At 37.5% G+C, this 18,158-nt stretch overlaps 1 protein-coding gene across 1 annotated transcript in view; it reads left to right on the top strand.

Annotated features, from left to right (window-relative positions):
- The window catches only part of Malrd1 (MAM and LDL receptor class A domain containing 1), a 637,041-nt gene extending 621,737 nt beyond the window's left edge, over positions 1-15,304 (top strand). Inside the window, exons 39-40 of the mRNA XM_040755448.1 lie at positions 12,877-12,952; positions 15,002-15,304. Coding sequence (XP_040611382.1) covers positions 12,877-12,952; positions 15,002-15,085 — 160 coding nt within the window. The 3' untranslated portion in view covers positions 15,086-15,304. The remainder of the gene's footprint in view (positions 1-12,876; positions 12,953-15,001) is intronic.
- The last annotated feature ends 2,854 nt before the right edge of the window (positions 15,305-18,158 follow it).

Below are 18,158 nucleotides of genomic sequence, written 5' to 3'. Positions count from 1 at the left end.
CCTAGCTCTCACTGGCAGCCCCACTTTACTCAAGGTTGGGTTACAGGAATCCGGGTCAGCTGTATGCCTGTAATTGCATCCATATTCCTGGGCATGTTCCCCTTAAAGTGCTCCATCATGCCTAGATTGCTCTTAAATAGTCGCAGGTTTTGTGGTGAGCATCTTTATTTCCTGCATGAAAAGATGAGAAAGAAATATGACAGCTGCTGTCTCATTTGAGTGAGTTCAGCAAAACTTGGTGTTCTGGCATTTTTTGGTTACATGATCCTAGATGATGAAACCTTTCCTCTACATTTTATAGAATTTTTAGTTGTGTTTACAAATGTAGTCCACTTGGAACTTTTTTTACCAAATATTTATCTTTAAGAACTTGGAAATGAAAACTTCTAACTCATTGATATTTTCTACCATGTTTCTTTGTATATCCAAATAGGCCCTCTTTTGTTCCTTTTCTTCTATGTAATTTGGCTTTACCACCCCCCTTTACTTCTTTCCCCTTTCCCTTTCTCTTCTCCTTTCACTTTCTTCTTTCTCTCACACTGATTATTTCTTTTAAAAAATAAAGTGACCATATTTGCAAACAATTGATAATGGATTATTTCATTCTCCTTCTAACACTTTCTCACTTTCTTTTATCCAGTCTCAGATGGCTTACGCTTATATAGATCACTGAGAAAAGGTATCTTCAATGTGTTCTATCCTTCTTTTACTATCTTGGGCATTGTGCAATTTTATGCTACCTTTGGCTTCTCATACTAGAGTTAGTGTTGCATTTTTGATGTTGACTTTGTTTCATCTTTGAAGGTATGTGTACATATGTGTGAATACCAGTGCACAGAGACCATGGCGAAGTCAGAGGACAACCTTACATAGATGGTCTTCACTTGTTAACATATTTGAGGCAGGTGTCTGGTCATTGGCCAGTGCTTATACCAGCTTCTTTGTACACGATCTCTGCCTCCCATCTCATAGTAGGAGTGCTGTGATTTTAGTGAAATACTACATCCAGCCTTACAGCTTTCTGAGGATTTCAAATCAGATTCTTGCGCTTTGTAGCTAACAAAAGCACTGAAACATTGCTCTGATGTTTACTTTAAAAAACACTGTAAGCATGAACAGATGAAATGTCTCCAGAAAAAAATGTTACCAAGCTTGCAGACCTCTAAAGAACCTCTCCTCATCCTTTGTCAGCTGCTTTTTTGGCATAGCTTTTTACTAAAACATGTCTTGGCATAGTCCTCGGCATTGTATTTTGAAAGACGTTAAAACACTGTGCAAAACCTCCTGCTGCCTTCTTAAAATAATGTTCTGAACTTGTTATTTATTCATACTAGATGACAGTAGCAGGCTTCACATGATAAATGTTGCCTGTGCTTCCGAGTGTCTGGTTTGTTTCCATTTGAGAGTGTGTCAGTGGAATTGACTGTCCTGCTTACATTTGACTTCTAGCATCGTCATTGTGATGCTTCTATCACACAGGGAATAAATGTATGATATCATTCCCATGTGCTATTTAATTCTTTCCTGTTCCCTCCACCTTCTCCCACTGTCCACATATTTATACTATGTTCTTTTACTGCACATTTTGCGTGCCTTAAGTATATGTTACAAAAATGACAATATATTTTGTAAAGATTTAAATGTGTCATAATTATCATTAAAATCAGTCTATTTAGAACAGCTAAAATTTGGGCTGCAAATCAAGAGGCCAGTTGTAAAGTAATTCTAAGGTTTAGATAAAAAGAAAATGGCCTAGAGAGATATTTGACACTGAAAAATGTTCATGGGAAACAAGGGCATCAGTCTTTTACTGCTAAAAATAAATTGACAAGCAAGATAATAACAATTCCCCCACATCCTGTTGATATAAAATAAAAGGGCAAAAAGTTAATATCTCTGTTTTTTAGGATAATATGGGAGGTGAAAATGAGTGATATAACCCTGGTTGAATAAAATATTTCTGAAAATATCTATCCTTGGCAGGCAAAATGTATTCAATGAACTTTTAAAAACAGATAAAGAGGCTGGGGCACATAGCTGTGCAAGCATGAGGCACTGTGTTCAGATCCCCAGCACTCATTTAAAGTCAAGACCTTGTACATGCTGGGAAACACTCTACCACTGGGCTATATTCTAAGCTCTTAGTGAAGTGAAAGAAAGAACAATATAGGCTGTGAATGAACTGTTTCCATTATCAAGCCTTCAGAAAACAATATAAAGTTGCTATGTCTTTAAAAGTTTACTTTACCCATGTTATATCCCCAGCTGTGTACTAGGTACTGGGAGAGATGAGTAAAATAGATGTGATCTTTATCTATAAAGGGGCTGAAAATGGACAGTCTTAATTGTTCTGTCTTTAAAAGGGAGAAAAAGGGGTGCTATCACAGACATACACACACACACGAGAGAGAGAGAGAGAGAGAGAGAGAGAGAGAGAGAGAGAGAGAGAGAGAGAGAGAAGGGAGGGGGAGATAGAGAGAGGGTAGTGAGCTGAAACAGGAAAAAAAATTAAAGATTCCTGATAGTATTAAACAATGTTTGAAATGACAGTGCTGGAGTTGGAGAGATGGCTCAGCAAATGTTTACTGCTCTTTCAAAAGATCAGAGTTTGGTCTCTATTGCTCATGTTAGGCAGATCGTAATAGCCTGTCACTCTGATCCATGGACTCCAGCACATTCATTTTGCCTCCATGGTCACCTGAACACACAAGTACATACAGACACAGAGATTCACAGACACACAGGTATACACACACAAAAAAGGAAATAATTTTCTAAATGACAATAGTAGCTATCATTATTACAAAGTTTTATATTTCCTTTGAGTTCAATCTCTGGATGCAAAAAAAGAAGGTAATTTAGAAGACAATATAAGTGACAAAGAAAGAAAGAGAATATTATTCAATCATTGTCACATACTGGTGTGTAGTAGGCACTGGAGACAACTGCATCTAAGAGTGTTTAGCATACCTCCAAAAAAATCCCTCTTGAAAGAAACTATAAAGGGATGAACTGTGCACTGATGAACACTGTAAGAGAATATGATATTTTTAGGAACAATCTTATTTTACAGATCAATTCCTCCCACCCCTCCACCTTATTCCCTTCTCTCCCATCCTCCCATGCCTACTGAAAGCCCCCAGCCCACCCCCTACCCATTCCCCAAGGATAATGAGGCCTTCCATGGGGGATCATCAAAGTCTATCACATCATTTGGGGTAGGGCCTAGGCCACCATCTATGTATCTGGGGTGAAATAGTATCCCTCCATATGAAATGGGCTCCCAAAGTCCATTTGTGCACTAGGGATAAAAATTGGTTCCACTGTTAAAGGTTCCATAGACTGCACAGACCTCCTAACTATCACCCACATTGAGAGGGCTTGGTTCAGCTCAATGCTGGTTCCCCAAATTTACAACTGGGGGTCCCTGTGATGTCATTATGTCAGCTGTTTCTGTAGGTTTCTCCAGCAGGTTCTTGACTCCTTTGCTCACCCCTCCTCTGTTGGGTAAAGCCTTCCTGCCAGCCTGGTTCCAGAGCCACATCAGTCCCAAATGAACACACCAGAGGCTATATTAAGTGTAGAGTGATGCCTTTTACTTTTCTGCCGCTTTGGTTTTTTTCCCCGCCAGTCGCCTGGGCTCTGCTGTGTTGTAGTCCCCAAATAACACACAAGACACTATATTAATTATGAAGCTGTTGGCCTTGCTTGTTTCTTACTGGCTAGCTCTGACTTAAGTATTTACCCCATAACTGTTAATCTAAGTATTTCTCTTACCAAAGAAAAGTTTCCGGGCTTCTTACCCCTATGGCGGTTACATCTTGACTCCCTGTGTTTCTCCTACCCAGAGTCCTCCTGGACTCCTAGCCCCACCTATCTTGCTTCCCTATTGGCCAACAGTGCTTTATTGACATATACACAGGACTTTCCCAACATCTCCTCTTTTCTGTTTAAACAAAAAGAAAGGTCTTAACTTTAACATAGTCAAATTATATATAACAGAACAGTTATCAAGTAAGAACACAGTTACAATATTTTAGCAAGATTTAAAGAAAATATCATCCATCCCATCCTTGTGAGTCCAAAGTTCTATGTAGCTTATCTTTTATCATAACTGAGGAAAGCTATAACTATCTGCCTTCAACTCTAGCAAAGACAACAGAAGGATAATATATAAACACTAGGATTGACAGAGACATCTTACTTGCTGGACAGTAACCCAAAGTTCCTCTGCAATGTTGGGGCATCCAATTTCAGCACATAGGCCAAAATATGTCCAGAAGATTTCTCAGCAAAGCAGGAAATTTCAAACTGTCCATCTGCATTGACAGTCTGTCAGTCATTTTTCTGTGTCCTGCAGAAAGTCTCGTAGACTCTTCCATGAATCAAGAACCCTGAAGGACTGTTTGAGTTTAGCAGTCACTTTCCATTGGGTCCCGCATGTCCAGTTTATACAACAACAGTCAAGCAGTCTAGGCAAGAGCCATTTCTTGCCCAAATGGCTAATCTTGCCATGTTGAAAGACACTCCATAACGAGTGTCTTCGATGCCCATCTTCCTCTTTGATGCTGCCAGGAGCAGACATTTCTCATTGTCAAGAAAAACCCTAAACCATTTTAAATGTCATTTTCTGAAGGTCTTTGAAAGGTTTGAAGACTATCTATCTATCTCAGATATATCTCTGTATATCTAGAAAACTTAACTTACCTAACTATAAGATCTGATTATTATAAGTAACTATCTATAGTCTGTATTTAATTATGCATTATTTTTTAAAAGATCAGTATAAGCACAGTACTTAATCAAGAGGAGAAATATACATATCACAAAACTGACCTTGAATTTGTATCAATAAATGAAAAACCATACCAATACAAAGTACTCATTTCCATACCATAATCCCTATTTTCCTTTAAAAAGAGATTGGTTGTGATCATTAACCAATTATAAACAACCCCATTCAAATGAAAACAAAGATTTATAAACAATATGGGGATTTGGACATTGCTCATATACAAGTGAGTACACACCATGCTTGTCTTTCAGTGACTGGGTTATCTCATTCACTATGGTTTCAGCCAGTGCCATCCATTTGCCTGCAAATTTCAAGATTTCATAGTTTTTATCTGCTGAGTAATAAAGTATTCCAATGTAAATGTATACATTTTCTCAATCCATTCTTCAGTTTCAGTTTTAGTAATGTTTCTTTTACGAAAGTGGATGCCTTTGTATTTGGAGCATAGATGGTCAGAATTGGGACTTCATCTTAGTGGATTTCTCCTGTGATAAGTATGAAATGACCTCCTTCATCTCTTTTGATGATTTCAGTTTAAAGTCTAGTTTGTTACATATTAGGATTGCTACCCCTGCTTGTTTCTTGGGCCCATTTAATTGGAAAATCATTTCCCAAACCTTAACTCAGACATAACATCTGTCTTTGAAGGTGAGGTGTGTTTCGTATATACAGCAGAAGGATGGATTCTGTCTTTGAATCCATTTTGTTAGCCTGTGTCTTTTTATGGTCAAGTTAAGACCATTAATATTAAGGAATATTAATGACCAATGATTGCTCATTCTTTTTTTTTTTGGAATGGTTGTTGTTATTGGATTTGTATGTGATTTCCACTCTTCTCTATTTTGCCTATTGATAAAGTGGGATTATCTATTGCCTATGTTTTTCTGGTTATAGTAAACTTCCTTGGGTTGGAGTTTGCCGTCCAGAACTTTCTGTAGGGTTGGGTTAGTGGATACGTATTCTTTAAATCTGGTTTTGTCATGGAACATCTGGAAATTGAATGATTCTCAATTGTACCACTCCTGGGTCAAAGAAGAAATAAAAACCAAAGTAAGACTTGCTAGAATTCAATGAGAATGAAGACACAACACACCCAAACCTGTGGGACACTTTGAAAGCAGTGCTATGAGGAAAGTTCATAGCACCAAGTGCCCACATGAAGAAACTGGAGAATAGCCACACTAGAGAATTAACAGCACAGCTGAAAGCTCTAGAACAAAAAGAAGCAAACTCACCCTGGAGGTGTAGACACCAGGAAATAATCAAATTGAGGGCTGAAATCAATAAAGTAGAATCTAGGAAAACAATACAATGAATAAATTTAATGGAGAGTTGGTTCTTTGAGAAAATCAACAAGATAGACAAAACTTTATCCAAATTTACAAAACTGCAGAGTGTGAACATGCAAATTAGCAAAATCAGAAATGAAAAGGGAGACATAACAACGGACACTGAGGAAATCCAGAAAATCATCAGGTCATACTTTGAAACCTGTACTCCACAAAATTTGAAAATTAAAAAAAATGGACAATTTTCTGGATAGATATCCCTTGCCAAAATTAAATCAAGAACATATGAGCAATTTAAATAGACCTATAACTTCTAAGGAAGTAGAAACAGTCATCAAAAGTTTCCCAACCAAAAAAAAAACCCAGGTCCAGATAGCCTCAGTGCAGATTTTTACCAAAAATTCAAAGATGAACTTATAACAATTCTCCTCAAAATATTCCACTCAATAGACACAGAAGGGTCTTTGCCAAACTCTTTTTATGAGGCTTCAATAACTTTGATGCCCAAACCACACAAAGGCACAAATAAGAAAAAGAACTTTAGACACATTTCCTCATGAACATCGATGCAAAAATACTCGATAAAATACTAGCAAATCGGATCCAACAACACATCAGAAAAATCATCTACCATGATGAAGTAGGTTTCATCCTAGGAATGCAGGGATGGTCCAACACACAAAAATCCATCAGTGTAATCCACTACATAAACAAGTTGAGAAACAAAAATCACTGTGGTCATCTCACTTGATAAAGGTCTTGGAGAAATCCAGGATAACAGGAACAAATTTAAACATAAAAAAGCTACAGCAAAATAATACAGCAAACCAATAGCCAACATCAGACTAAATGGAGAGAAACTCAAGGCAATTCCTCTAAAATCTGGAACAAGACAAGGCTTTCCACTCTCTCCATACCTCTTGAATATTGTACTTAAAGTTCTAGCCAGAGCAATAAGACAACAGAAGGAAATCAAGGGGATGCAAATTGGAAAGGAAGAGGACAAACTTTCAGTATTTGCAGACAAAATGAGAGCTTACATAAGTGACCTGAAAAACTCTACCAGGGAACTCCTACAGCTGCTAAATACTTTCAGCAATGGGGCAGAATACAAGATCAACTCAAGAACATCAGTAGTCCTAATATATACAGATGATAAAACAGCTGAGAAACTGGGGTAACACTAACCAAACAAGTGAAAGAACTTTTAGTCTTTAAAGAAAGATATTAAAGAACACAACAGAAAAAAGAAAGACCTCCCATTCTCTTGGATAGGTAGGATCAACATAGGAAAAAGGGCAATCTTACCAATAGCAATCTACAGATTCAATGCAATCCCCCATTAAAATCCCACAGGACTTCCCCCATCAGGTCAAGACTGAACTGGTAAAACCCAGAGAAACAGCTGACCTGAACAAGGGGGAGATCTTGGACCCCAGACTGATGACTGAGAGGCCAGATTGGGACTGATCCAGACCCCTTGAATGTGGGTGTCAATAAGGAGGCCGTAGCAACCTAGGGGACTTTGGGTAGTAGATCAGAATTTATCCCTGGCACACAAATGGACTTTGCATGCCCATCCCACAATGAGGTATGTTCTCTCAGGCTAGACACTTAGGGAGAGTGCCTAGACCCTGCCCTGAAAGAAATGGCAGACTCTGGAGATCCCCCATGGACAGCCTCGCCCTCCATGGGGAATGGAGTGGGGATTGGGCTTGGCAGGAGTGCTAGGGGTGCCCAGGGGAGGAGGGGAGGTAGAGGGAGCTGGGGTTGACATTCAAATCAAGCTTTTTCTAATTGAAATGATATATTTTTAAAGGCACAGAATAAATATTATATGTAAGTATTCTTGGAATTCCAAAACCCTGAAGAATGCATAAGCAGATAATTTTTAGAAGAGGACACACTACCTTTTTAACTGTTAAAAAAAGAATAAAGAAAATGAGAGTAGGTAACCAACTAGATGAGGAGAGAAAATGAGATGAGAGTATAATAACATATTTGCAAAGATGCCATCATGGAATTCATTACTTACATGTTAACCTTAAAGTAAATTAAAAATTGAAGAGTATGAAAAGAAAGTATGGTTCTGCATGCACTGAGGAGGAAAAGGAAAGTCTTTTAATATAATCTACTTGGAGATTAATGGGAAATATCATCCATGGCCTCTGAAATGCATTTTCGTTTTGAATTTTGTGCTGAAGTTTTGAGGTAGGCTTTCCATAAACATCTTCTAAGCCTATTTTCAGGAAATTCACTGTTACATGTATCTGTGTGGATGCACATATGTATGTGTGTGCATGCATATGTAAATGCACTATTACATGTATCTTTGTGGATACACACATGTATATGTCTAGATGTGCATTTCAGTGAATGCATGTTTGCACTGAGAGGCCAAAGAAGATCATCCACTTTTTTCTTTCCTTTGGAGCCAGGTTCTCTCACCGCATGGGACTCACATAGTTGCCTATAATGGCTGTTCTGCCAGCACAGGAATCCACCTGTCTCTGCCTGCCCTGCTCTAGATTATAAGTACCATAAAACCTTATCACAAGCCTTGTAGGAACTGAATTCAGATCCTCTTACATATGTGACAAGCTTTTTTTTTTGCAGCTAAGCTGTCTTCCTAGCCCCTAAGTATTTATTTCATATAAATATATCTTTGATGGTTTTACAATATATATTAAAGATAATAATATGACATCTTTGTATAAGTGGAATAGTAGTGGGGCTGATTGTTTACTGCCTTTGACTTAGAAGACAGTCCATTTTCACTAGCATATGAAATGACAGACAAGTGTAAAAGAGAAAACTGAGGGTAACAAAGACATTAAACCATGCCTGATAAAAATGGCAATAATGTAAATAAATTTTATAAATGATACTCTTGCTAATAATAAAAGTAATTGAACAAATTATAAAAATAAAACAGTATATAAAATATTAATTGATAAACTTACAGGTCATGAGGTGTTTTAACTTGGCCTTTTTCCTCTCACCCCTGCCCAGTTGCCTGCCAAGAGCCAGTCTTCAATATTTAGAATGACAGTTGTGTCACTGTCTCCTTTCTGTTCCTTTCAGCCTGGTCAAGAATTTATTGATTTGGTACTCAAATGTTTTATAATAGCAAGATAATTTCCCCATCACACTAGCAATTAGTTGCATATTACTGTCTAATGGTTATGAAGTTTCAATTTGAACTGATGAAAACATTTTGGATAATGGAAAATACTGACAGTTGCATAACATTAGGAATGTAATTGATAAGAGTGAATTGTACAATTCAAATTGGTTACATTGACAAATTTATGTTAGCTATATTTGCTATAATCCTATTATTAACTAAAATTTAACAAAATTATTATTATCATAAAACATTGAATCATGTACATATATGACTGTATGGATTGGGGACTAAAAAATGGCTCAGTGGGTAAATGCTTACTGATCAAGTATAAAGATTTATATTTAGATCCCTGGCACCCATGTAAAGCCCATGTAATAGCCCATGTCTGTAATTCCAGTACTCATTCAGTGAAATTGGACAAGGAAACAACACAATCTATAAAGCTGTGGGCCAGCTATTCCAGTGTACCCAACAGTGAATAACAGTGACTCTGAGACATACATGTGCACCTCCCATTACACTTGAACATGTGCATCCATATCTATCACACATGCAGACAGACACAAAAATTTTAAATGTGTGAATTATACAGCACATGAATTATATCCTAATAATGCTGTCTAAAACAATATAAACATTTACCACAGCCATGTTTGTTGCTATAACATAGATGTGTTTTGATTTTATTCTTTCCATTTTCTTCATTGCCCCTTTACAATATTTGTAGATTAATATTGCATATAACTCAGTGTTTAGATGATTTTAGGGCTATCAACATTAAAGAGTTTTATATAATGTTTGGAGTAACTAACTTAATGGGGTTATCTGTAGAGCATATGTGATGTTTACTGTATTGACAGGAAAGATATCAAATATTTAGGCAAAAGAAGCAAGCATTCTCAAGAATAGGAGTCATACTTTTGGTTAAAAAACAAATTCCTTGAGGCTGTTAGGAAACAAAGACTTCAAAATATGAGGATTTATAATCACTTTCCTATACTACCCATACCAATGTCCTGTATTACAACTCCATACCATCATAGCACTTGTTATCATCTTTCCAGGTAGTCATCCAATCCCTGAAATCCAGACCCCACCCAAATATTTAACTTTAGCAGAAAAAATAAAACTTTAAATAATTTAAGACTTCAGGATCTTTTCCGAAGAAAATTGCTTCCTTATACATAGATGGTTGGGGATTTTATCAACTTCCCTCAATTCTGCCTGTCAATCTTTGAGTGTCTGGGGCTCTATCAGTTCAAAGCCAAAAGCCATTGCCTTATATCAACATCATTTGTGTCCCTCTGCCTGTCTCATCAGTTTCTAGTCACTTGCCCAGTCCCTGGCCTATCTGTCCTGCCTAGCACTAGAGTTAAGTTTCTTCCTACTCCTGAGTTTCATTCCCCATTTGAGCTTGGACTGGATTTTTGTTTTCAATATTTGCTGTCTGTGACTGCCTCACATTTCCTAGTTCCTCACTTTACTCTATTTTGATACTTGCTAAATCATGTTCATTCTGTCCTGGACCAGCTCTTGCTTTGGCATTTTGACACATTTCAAAACCACCTTTATTCTCTTGCCAGTCACCAGTTAGAGAGTGTTCCTACTTAGATATATGCCCTGAATTTTCTGCGCTGACAATGTAACATAGACCAGTATGGGAAGAAACAAACACAAAGATTCAAATTGAATTTATCCAGGTTAAATTGAGAAATTAGTAAGTATCCCATTAGTAGGTTAAGGAATTAACAGATAAATTGTTGAATTATTTAAGGGTAGATATGCAACTGTTTTTCTTTTCAAATTATGACCTACAAAAGCTATAGTAGGTACATGTTTCAGTTACCAAAATGTAGCCTTAATAACAGTAATCTCTTTGATCTGTGGCATATATAATCCAGTGATTTAAAAAGCAGTAACAGGGCTGGGCGGTGGTGGCGCATGCCTTTAATACCAGCACTCGGGAGGCAAAGGCAGGCAGATCTCTGTGAGTTCGAGGCCGGGCTAGACTGATAGCCTCCAAAACAATACAGAGAAACCCTGTCTCATAAAAACCAAAAAAAAAAAAAAGAAAAAGAAAAAGAAAAAAAAGCAGTAACAGTAGCATACTTACATGATATTGACACCATGGGAAAATACATTACCAGCCAAACATTATCACCCAGATTATGTTCTCCAATGCTGTTGGTGCTGCTAACGAAAGGACTATGTGGCTTTAGTAGATGGTAATAGAAGATCTAATCTCTGGAAACTCTGAACAGAATACTAGTAACAGCTTCCTCATTTCCTTTAGTATATAGGGGTGTATACTGACAATTCCTAACTGACTTTGTACCTTGATTAGGCAGAAAGTGTTAAAGCCTATTCTTTTTCCTCTTGGTTGCTGTTAAGACAATGGTAATCATCCCAGAATTGTCCCCAATTGTGTGTGTGTGTATAACTGAGCAGTCATTGGTTGCATGATTTTTCTTCCTGTGGTAAGTGACATTTTTTATCTGCTTTTCCAAAGTTGCTTATCTTCCAACAAAATAGAACGTATAAAGAGAAAGAAAATGTACAGATCTAGTCCATGACATGAAAAGAAATACTCACATGAAAAACTCTTCAAGAGACTGAACAGATGGTTCCGTGAGTAAAGGACTTGCCATGCCAACTAGAGAACTAGAGTTCAGATCCCCAGAATTGATGTAGATGCTGCGTGAGCATGGCAACCTTCTTGTAATTCTAGCCTGGAAGGTAGGGAGACAGAGTCACAGGAACAAGATGTTTTGCTAAACTAGACAAAATGGTGAGCTCCAGGGGCAATAGAAATGCCCCATCTCAATGAAGAGAGTGGAAAGTCATCAAAAGGAACTTCCTAATCAATTTCAGGCTGCCATACAATGTTTAAACAAGTACATGGGTATCACATATACATGAACCCACACAAATGTGAATACACACACACACACACACACACACACACACCAGACACATTTAAAAAACAATTAGAGCAAAACACTCAAATGTAAGGTTGTTGGCCAAACTACTTGATATTTGGACTCACAGACTACAGATTTCTGCAAAATACACTGTCAAAAGACTGTCAGGATGTGGTTTGGCACTTCTAGTGTGTCCAAGGCAGGCTTCCCATAATACAGTGTCACATTGCATTGTTCTTTCTGATGTTGCATTGTTAGAGTGACTTGAGCAATATTTAAGAAAAGAACATTGAAACCAACTTAGGCTCCTTTTATTTGCCAGAGTCTATTTGGATCTAAACACTCAATGGTTCAAATTATATTTGTTTTCAAGAATGTGGTTGCCTTGGTATCCTGTAGAGAAAAAATATATTATATGATAATATATTGATGAAAGTAAGTATGCTGGCAAGACACCCTGTCTCTCAAAAATTCCTAACAGTGACCTGAACATGGACCATGAAGCACTTAATACTTATTAATTGCCAAGTAAGGTGATCCACACCTATCTAAAGATCCTGCATCTAAAAATTAAGGCAAAAGGAATGAGAGTTTGAGGCTGGACTGGGAAACACAGCAAGTCTTTGTCTAAAACCGAATAAGGACATAAAACAACCAGTGCTCTTTCACTAACACTTGGGTCTTTGTATCCTGTTTTGCTGCCGTTGTTGTTGTTGTTATCTTGTTTTGTTTTCTTTTAAGGAAATCTGAGGGGGGAGGCAACTGTGCCTTTGTCAATCCAGTTTATGGAAATTTTATCAACCCAGAGAAAACAGAGGTAAGTGGCAAGATAAATCACATTGATTCAGAAGCTCACATCACACACACACACACACACACACACACACACACACACACACACACTATGTACCACCAAATAGTTATGTTTGGAACCATTCCTACATCATGACTAAGAGAAACATTCTAGTGGACTATTCAATTGGAAGTAAAAGGGTATTTAAGGCTCTAAAAGTGAGTGATATTTTCCATTTACGACAGTTTGATTCTGCTTGTAAAATCAGTTTGCTGCTAAATGGCTTTGTGGTCACTGTATACTCTCCAACAGAGCTGACAAACCTGGAAAATATCAGTTTAATCCATAGAGGAGTATGTGTCAGCTATTCCCAGTAACTACTCATTGGGTGTTTTAGTGGCTTATTTGTAGCCCCAATATATAAGTATATAGAAATCTTGGATTGTTTTCCTTATTATATTTTTAAAGATGTATTTTTATGTGTGTTATATGTCTGTAGATTTATGTAGTGAATACATACACCTGAAAGCAGGTGCAGGCAGGAGGAAGTATATCCAGGACTTGGTTACAGGTGGTTTTGAGGGCCAGACATGATGCTGAAGCCAAAGCTGGGTTCTCTCTTAAAGCGGTACATGCTCTGAAGACCTGAGCCCACTCTCCAGCCCCCCTGTTTAATTTGTAAAAAATGATCTATCAACCATTTCTTAATTTTTGGTCTTGACATTGAAAATGAGCACCAAAGGGTCAGGCCAGATGTTTTCTAACATTTCAAGACCATGTATAATGTGGTTGATGACTAAAAATGATGGCGTTTTACATTTCCATGTTTTCTTCAGCAAATATTTCAGGTACATTTTTAGTTTTGCTTAGGTAGAAATGAAAAAAATATGAGTAGGAAAGAAATTCACATCTGTTTCTATTTTTTACAAAAATTAATTAACTATATTCTAAGTTCTTTGACATAAAAGAAAAATACATTTATGTAAAATATCATTCAAAAACTCTTACAGAAATGTCATATAGTGCTATTGTTGAGAGAGCATAATAAACCAAAACAAAAAACTGCCAATCACTCATCAACCACCATAAAGTACACAACCTTTAGCCGTTTTTGTCACTTTTCTTACCACATGTGTTCCCCAACCTACTCATTATTTCCTAAGCCAATCACAGCTATTATGTAATTTAACTATGACACTTCTGTTGTATCTTTCAGAGGTAAAGACACATTTAAAATATACCTGTGGTATCATGCCTAATGATGTAGTAGTATATTCTTGATATTGCCTAAATATATTCAGTGTTCAACCTGCTCCAATTGTCTGTAAGAAAGATTTGTGTAGCTGGGTTTAGCTTTTGTGGGTACTGTATTTTTAATCAGAATGCCTGTAAAGAACACAAATACAAATTCATAGCTGTGTATTTTAAGGCTGTTTTAATTTCTATGTTATATAGTCTCTTTGTTGTCTTCTTGAAAAAGATTTATGAAAGAAACAGGTTTTCCCAGAGAACATCTAATATTTCAGATTTTCTAATATACGCAACAATCTTAATTCTCATAACTCAGTGCTCTTGTTGTTGTTTTCTTTTCTTCATCTTAACTGTAGTCAATGTATCAAGCTGAGTGAAACATTGCAAGAGAAACGGTCAAAATACCACCTTCTTAGCCAGGCGGTAGTGGTGCATGCCTTAATCCCAGCACCCAAGAGGCAGAGGCAGGCAGATCTATGTGATTTCAAGGCCAGCCTGGTCTACAAAGATACACCCTGTCTCAAAAAACATATATATATACATATATATATATATATATATATATGGCGTTCTGAATTTCTCTGTGCTCCCATAGGTGAGGGGATGCACCCAGACTCATGCCCACAGGGTTCTGCAAACATACATATTGTGACCCCATGTCAGAGATTCTGGTAGTATGAATTGGAACATGGCTCAGGGTACTCTGGTTATTAACACTGTAACATTCACATAGAAATATACTTTGTGCTTCATCATCCTGTGGGAAGCTTCCTATCTTATTCTAAAGAATGCTAACCTTCTAAACATATGTTTCCTCCTTAGAGTTCCATCTATTCTTTCTCAAATCCATTTTATGGTGCAACACCTGGAAGCCTGGAAGTGGTGTCTCTTCATCTCAAACCATAGCATCAAAACCATATTTCATCCAATATGTGTTTATAGAAAATTTCATTCACTAAATTTATCCTATATGATTTAAGAAGGAAAATATTCAAATTCACTGTGATTGCAACATACTGAAGCAGAGCTCCTTGCAGGTTATTTTTGTCTTTTCATGGAATCACAGACAGATTCTTATCTTCAATGTATTTCTGAGTACTTCAATAAAATATTCTACCTAATCAACTTTTGTTCCATTTATTTTATGATGATTATGTATTTTAAGGTACTAAAATACAGTTTATTTGAGAGCCAAATTTGAGTAACCATGGGCTGGGAACATAGATTTAGGTTATCCTAAATTCTGTGTTATAGGAAGTGGTTTCATGGTTTTGCAAAAACAAAGACAGTCATAAATCATGGCAAGGTTAAAATATATCAGTGAGTACATCAGGGAGGTGGTGATAGCCAGATAGGGCAAGCTTTTCTATAGGTCTCTGATGTTGTCTCTAAAACTTAACTATCAGATTGCTTCACATCTGGAATATAAAAATATACTAAAGGTTATTTCCTTTTGCTAAATCTTAGAAAGGCAAGCTCACTCCCTTCACAATCTCATGAGAATGGGTAAATCTGGTTACCCTATTCAATTGTTCTGTTTGCATTTTGAAAAGCATATGACAGATAATCCCAAACCCATGTTTTTCAGATAATCATGACACTTTTACACAGAAGTGAAATGCCAAAATATAAATTAAGAGCTATGGAATTGTATAAATATAGCATCTCCACTTTAATACTTTAAATATGTCTATTGGGAAATTAGATGTGCACAATTTACATGAATTTGGTTTTTCATTGCTCAGCTGTCTCAGCAAAAACCTGGATTATTTACAACTTTCACTACACTCTTCTAAGGTTAGTTACACGACAGATGAGATGATTGCTTCACCATGTATAAAGAATAAGATTAAGATAGGAAAGGATGACTTTTATCCTGTGTGTCTTGTTTTAACACCCAGAAAATCATTCTCAGTTTGAGCTTCCAGGTCTCCTTTCCAGAATACATGTCAGCAAACGTTTTCCATCAATGACTTGTTATTTGTCAGAATAGACATGTTGCCCATGTTAAACAAGTCACCCTAAAATAGATGGAAACAACCAAGATTTACTGAAAGCCTTTACTATACAATATAAAGCTAAAAATAGGTCTTTGTAACATATCTTCAAATAGGTTGGACTATTTAGATGGAACTGGATTTAGAAAGTGTGGTAGTTAATGGTGATTGTCAACTCAACAGACTCTAGACACACCTGGGAGATGGGGCTCTAGGCATGGATTTGGGGATTATATCAATTGCACTTCTTGAGATGGTAAGCTCTATTCACTGTGTGGGTTGTGCCATTCCATAGCAAGGATGCCAGTCTGGAGAAAAGAAACTGAGTATGCATTCATTTCTGTCTATCTCCTGATTGTGGATGTGACATGGCCAATTACTTCAAAGTCCTGCTACCCCAGCTTCCCTGTCAAAATGGACCGTACCCTTGATTATACACTTAAGTCCTTTCTCCTTTGATTACAAGTGCCAGGGCATCTCAACAGAAAAGTAACTGAGACAGGAAAGACAAATTTCTACAGAAATTTTACTAACATTTTATGAGATTACAGTTTGGTCAAAAAGTATCATTTTCATTGGCCTTTCAATAACTTAATCTTACATTTTATTTACCTAACTTTTTTATGATCCTAATTTTTATCATTTTAATTTTAAATAGCTTGTTTCCGATGTCAATCCCAGTTCCCTCTCCCTCCCATCCTCCTGCACTCCCCTACCATCCCCCACAGCCTCCCTCCCTATTGCCACTTCCTTCCACATAGGGGATATCTAGAGTCTGTCATTTCACTCAGGGCAGGGTCCAGGCACTCCCCTAAGAGTCCAGGCTGAGAGAGCATCCCTCTTTTTGTTATGGACACACAATGTCTGTTTGTATGCCAGTGATAAACACTGATTCACTACCCAGGGCCCAATAGGTTGCCCAGGCATCCTCACTGACTCTCACATTCAGGGGTTCTGGATCAGTCCCATGCTGGCCTCCCAGCTGTCGGTCTGGGGTCCAAGAGATCTGCCCTGTTCAGATCAGCTGTCTCTGCTGGTTTTGGCAGCCCCATTCCTTGCCAATTTTCTCATCACTCCTCTCTCTCTGTCACTGGGTTCCTTGGGTTCGGTTCTGTGTTTAACTGTGGATGTTTGCCTCTGCTTCCATCAGTCACTGGATGAAGGCTCCCGGATGGTTATAGACATCAAGTTCATTATCTGGGCATTCAAGGTGGTCTCTTCACTATTGCTTAGCTTGCCAGTTGGTGTCACTAGAGGTCTCACTGGTGCCAGATCTGTCTTCTAACCTATGATTCCCTCTTCCCCCCTATTCTATCCCCTACTCAACCTTCTTGTTCCCCCATGACCTACTCTCTCTTCCTCTTCTCCCCCTCGCTTCTTCCCAGCTCCCACTCCCCCCACCCCTGGCCATGTTCCCAATCTGTTCAGAAGATCTAACTTTTAAAGGTTCATTTTTATGTGCATGTGAGAGAGTACATATATGGAATCTATGCATGTATGTGTGTGTGTGTGTGTGTGTGTGTGTGTGTGTGTGTGTGTGTGTGTGTGTGCATGCCCACAATGCCAGGGGAGGGCATTGGATCCATTGGAGCTGGGTCACAGGGAGTTGTAAGCTGAACTTGAGTTCTCTGGCAGACAAGCAAATACTCTTAACTGCTGAGTCTTCCAAACATCTCTTGAGTCACCCTTTGAAATGTCTTGTTCAGTTTAGAGCTCTATTAATTATTTTTCTAAATTTTTCTTTTATTTCAACAATTAAATTGCTGACCCCAGAAAAGTTAATAGAGGGAACATAAGGAAGAGTTGTTATTAGTTGAGCATGAACATGTGCGTACTTTCCAAGTTGTGTTCATGAATTCAGCAAAGAATTTAAAGCTGCTACATGTATAGTGTGTTGAATATACAATTTCCTTCAAAAGAAAATGATTATCTAACCTAAACTCATATATTTTGTATAAACACTAAGAGAATTCATAACACAT

This window comes from Mesocricetus auratus, unplaced genomic scaffold, assembly GCF_017639785.1.
Source record: "Mesocricetus auratus isolate SY011 unplaced genomic scaffold, BCM_Maur_2.0 Super-Scaffold_100013, whole genome shotgun sequence".
Lineage (NCBI taxonomy): Eukaryota > Metazoa > Chordata > Mammalia > Rodentia > Cricetidae > Mesocricetus > Mesocricetus auratus.
Note: the sequence above shows the minus strand (reverse complement) of the source record. Positions and strands in the feature narration are given on the sequence as shown.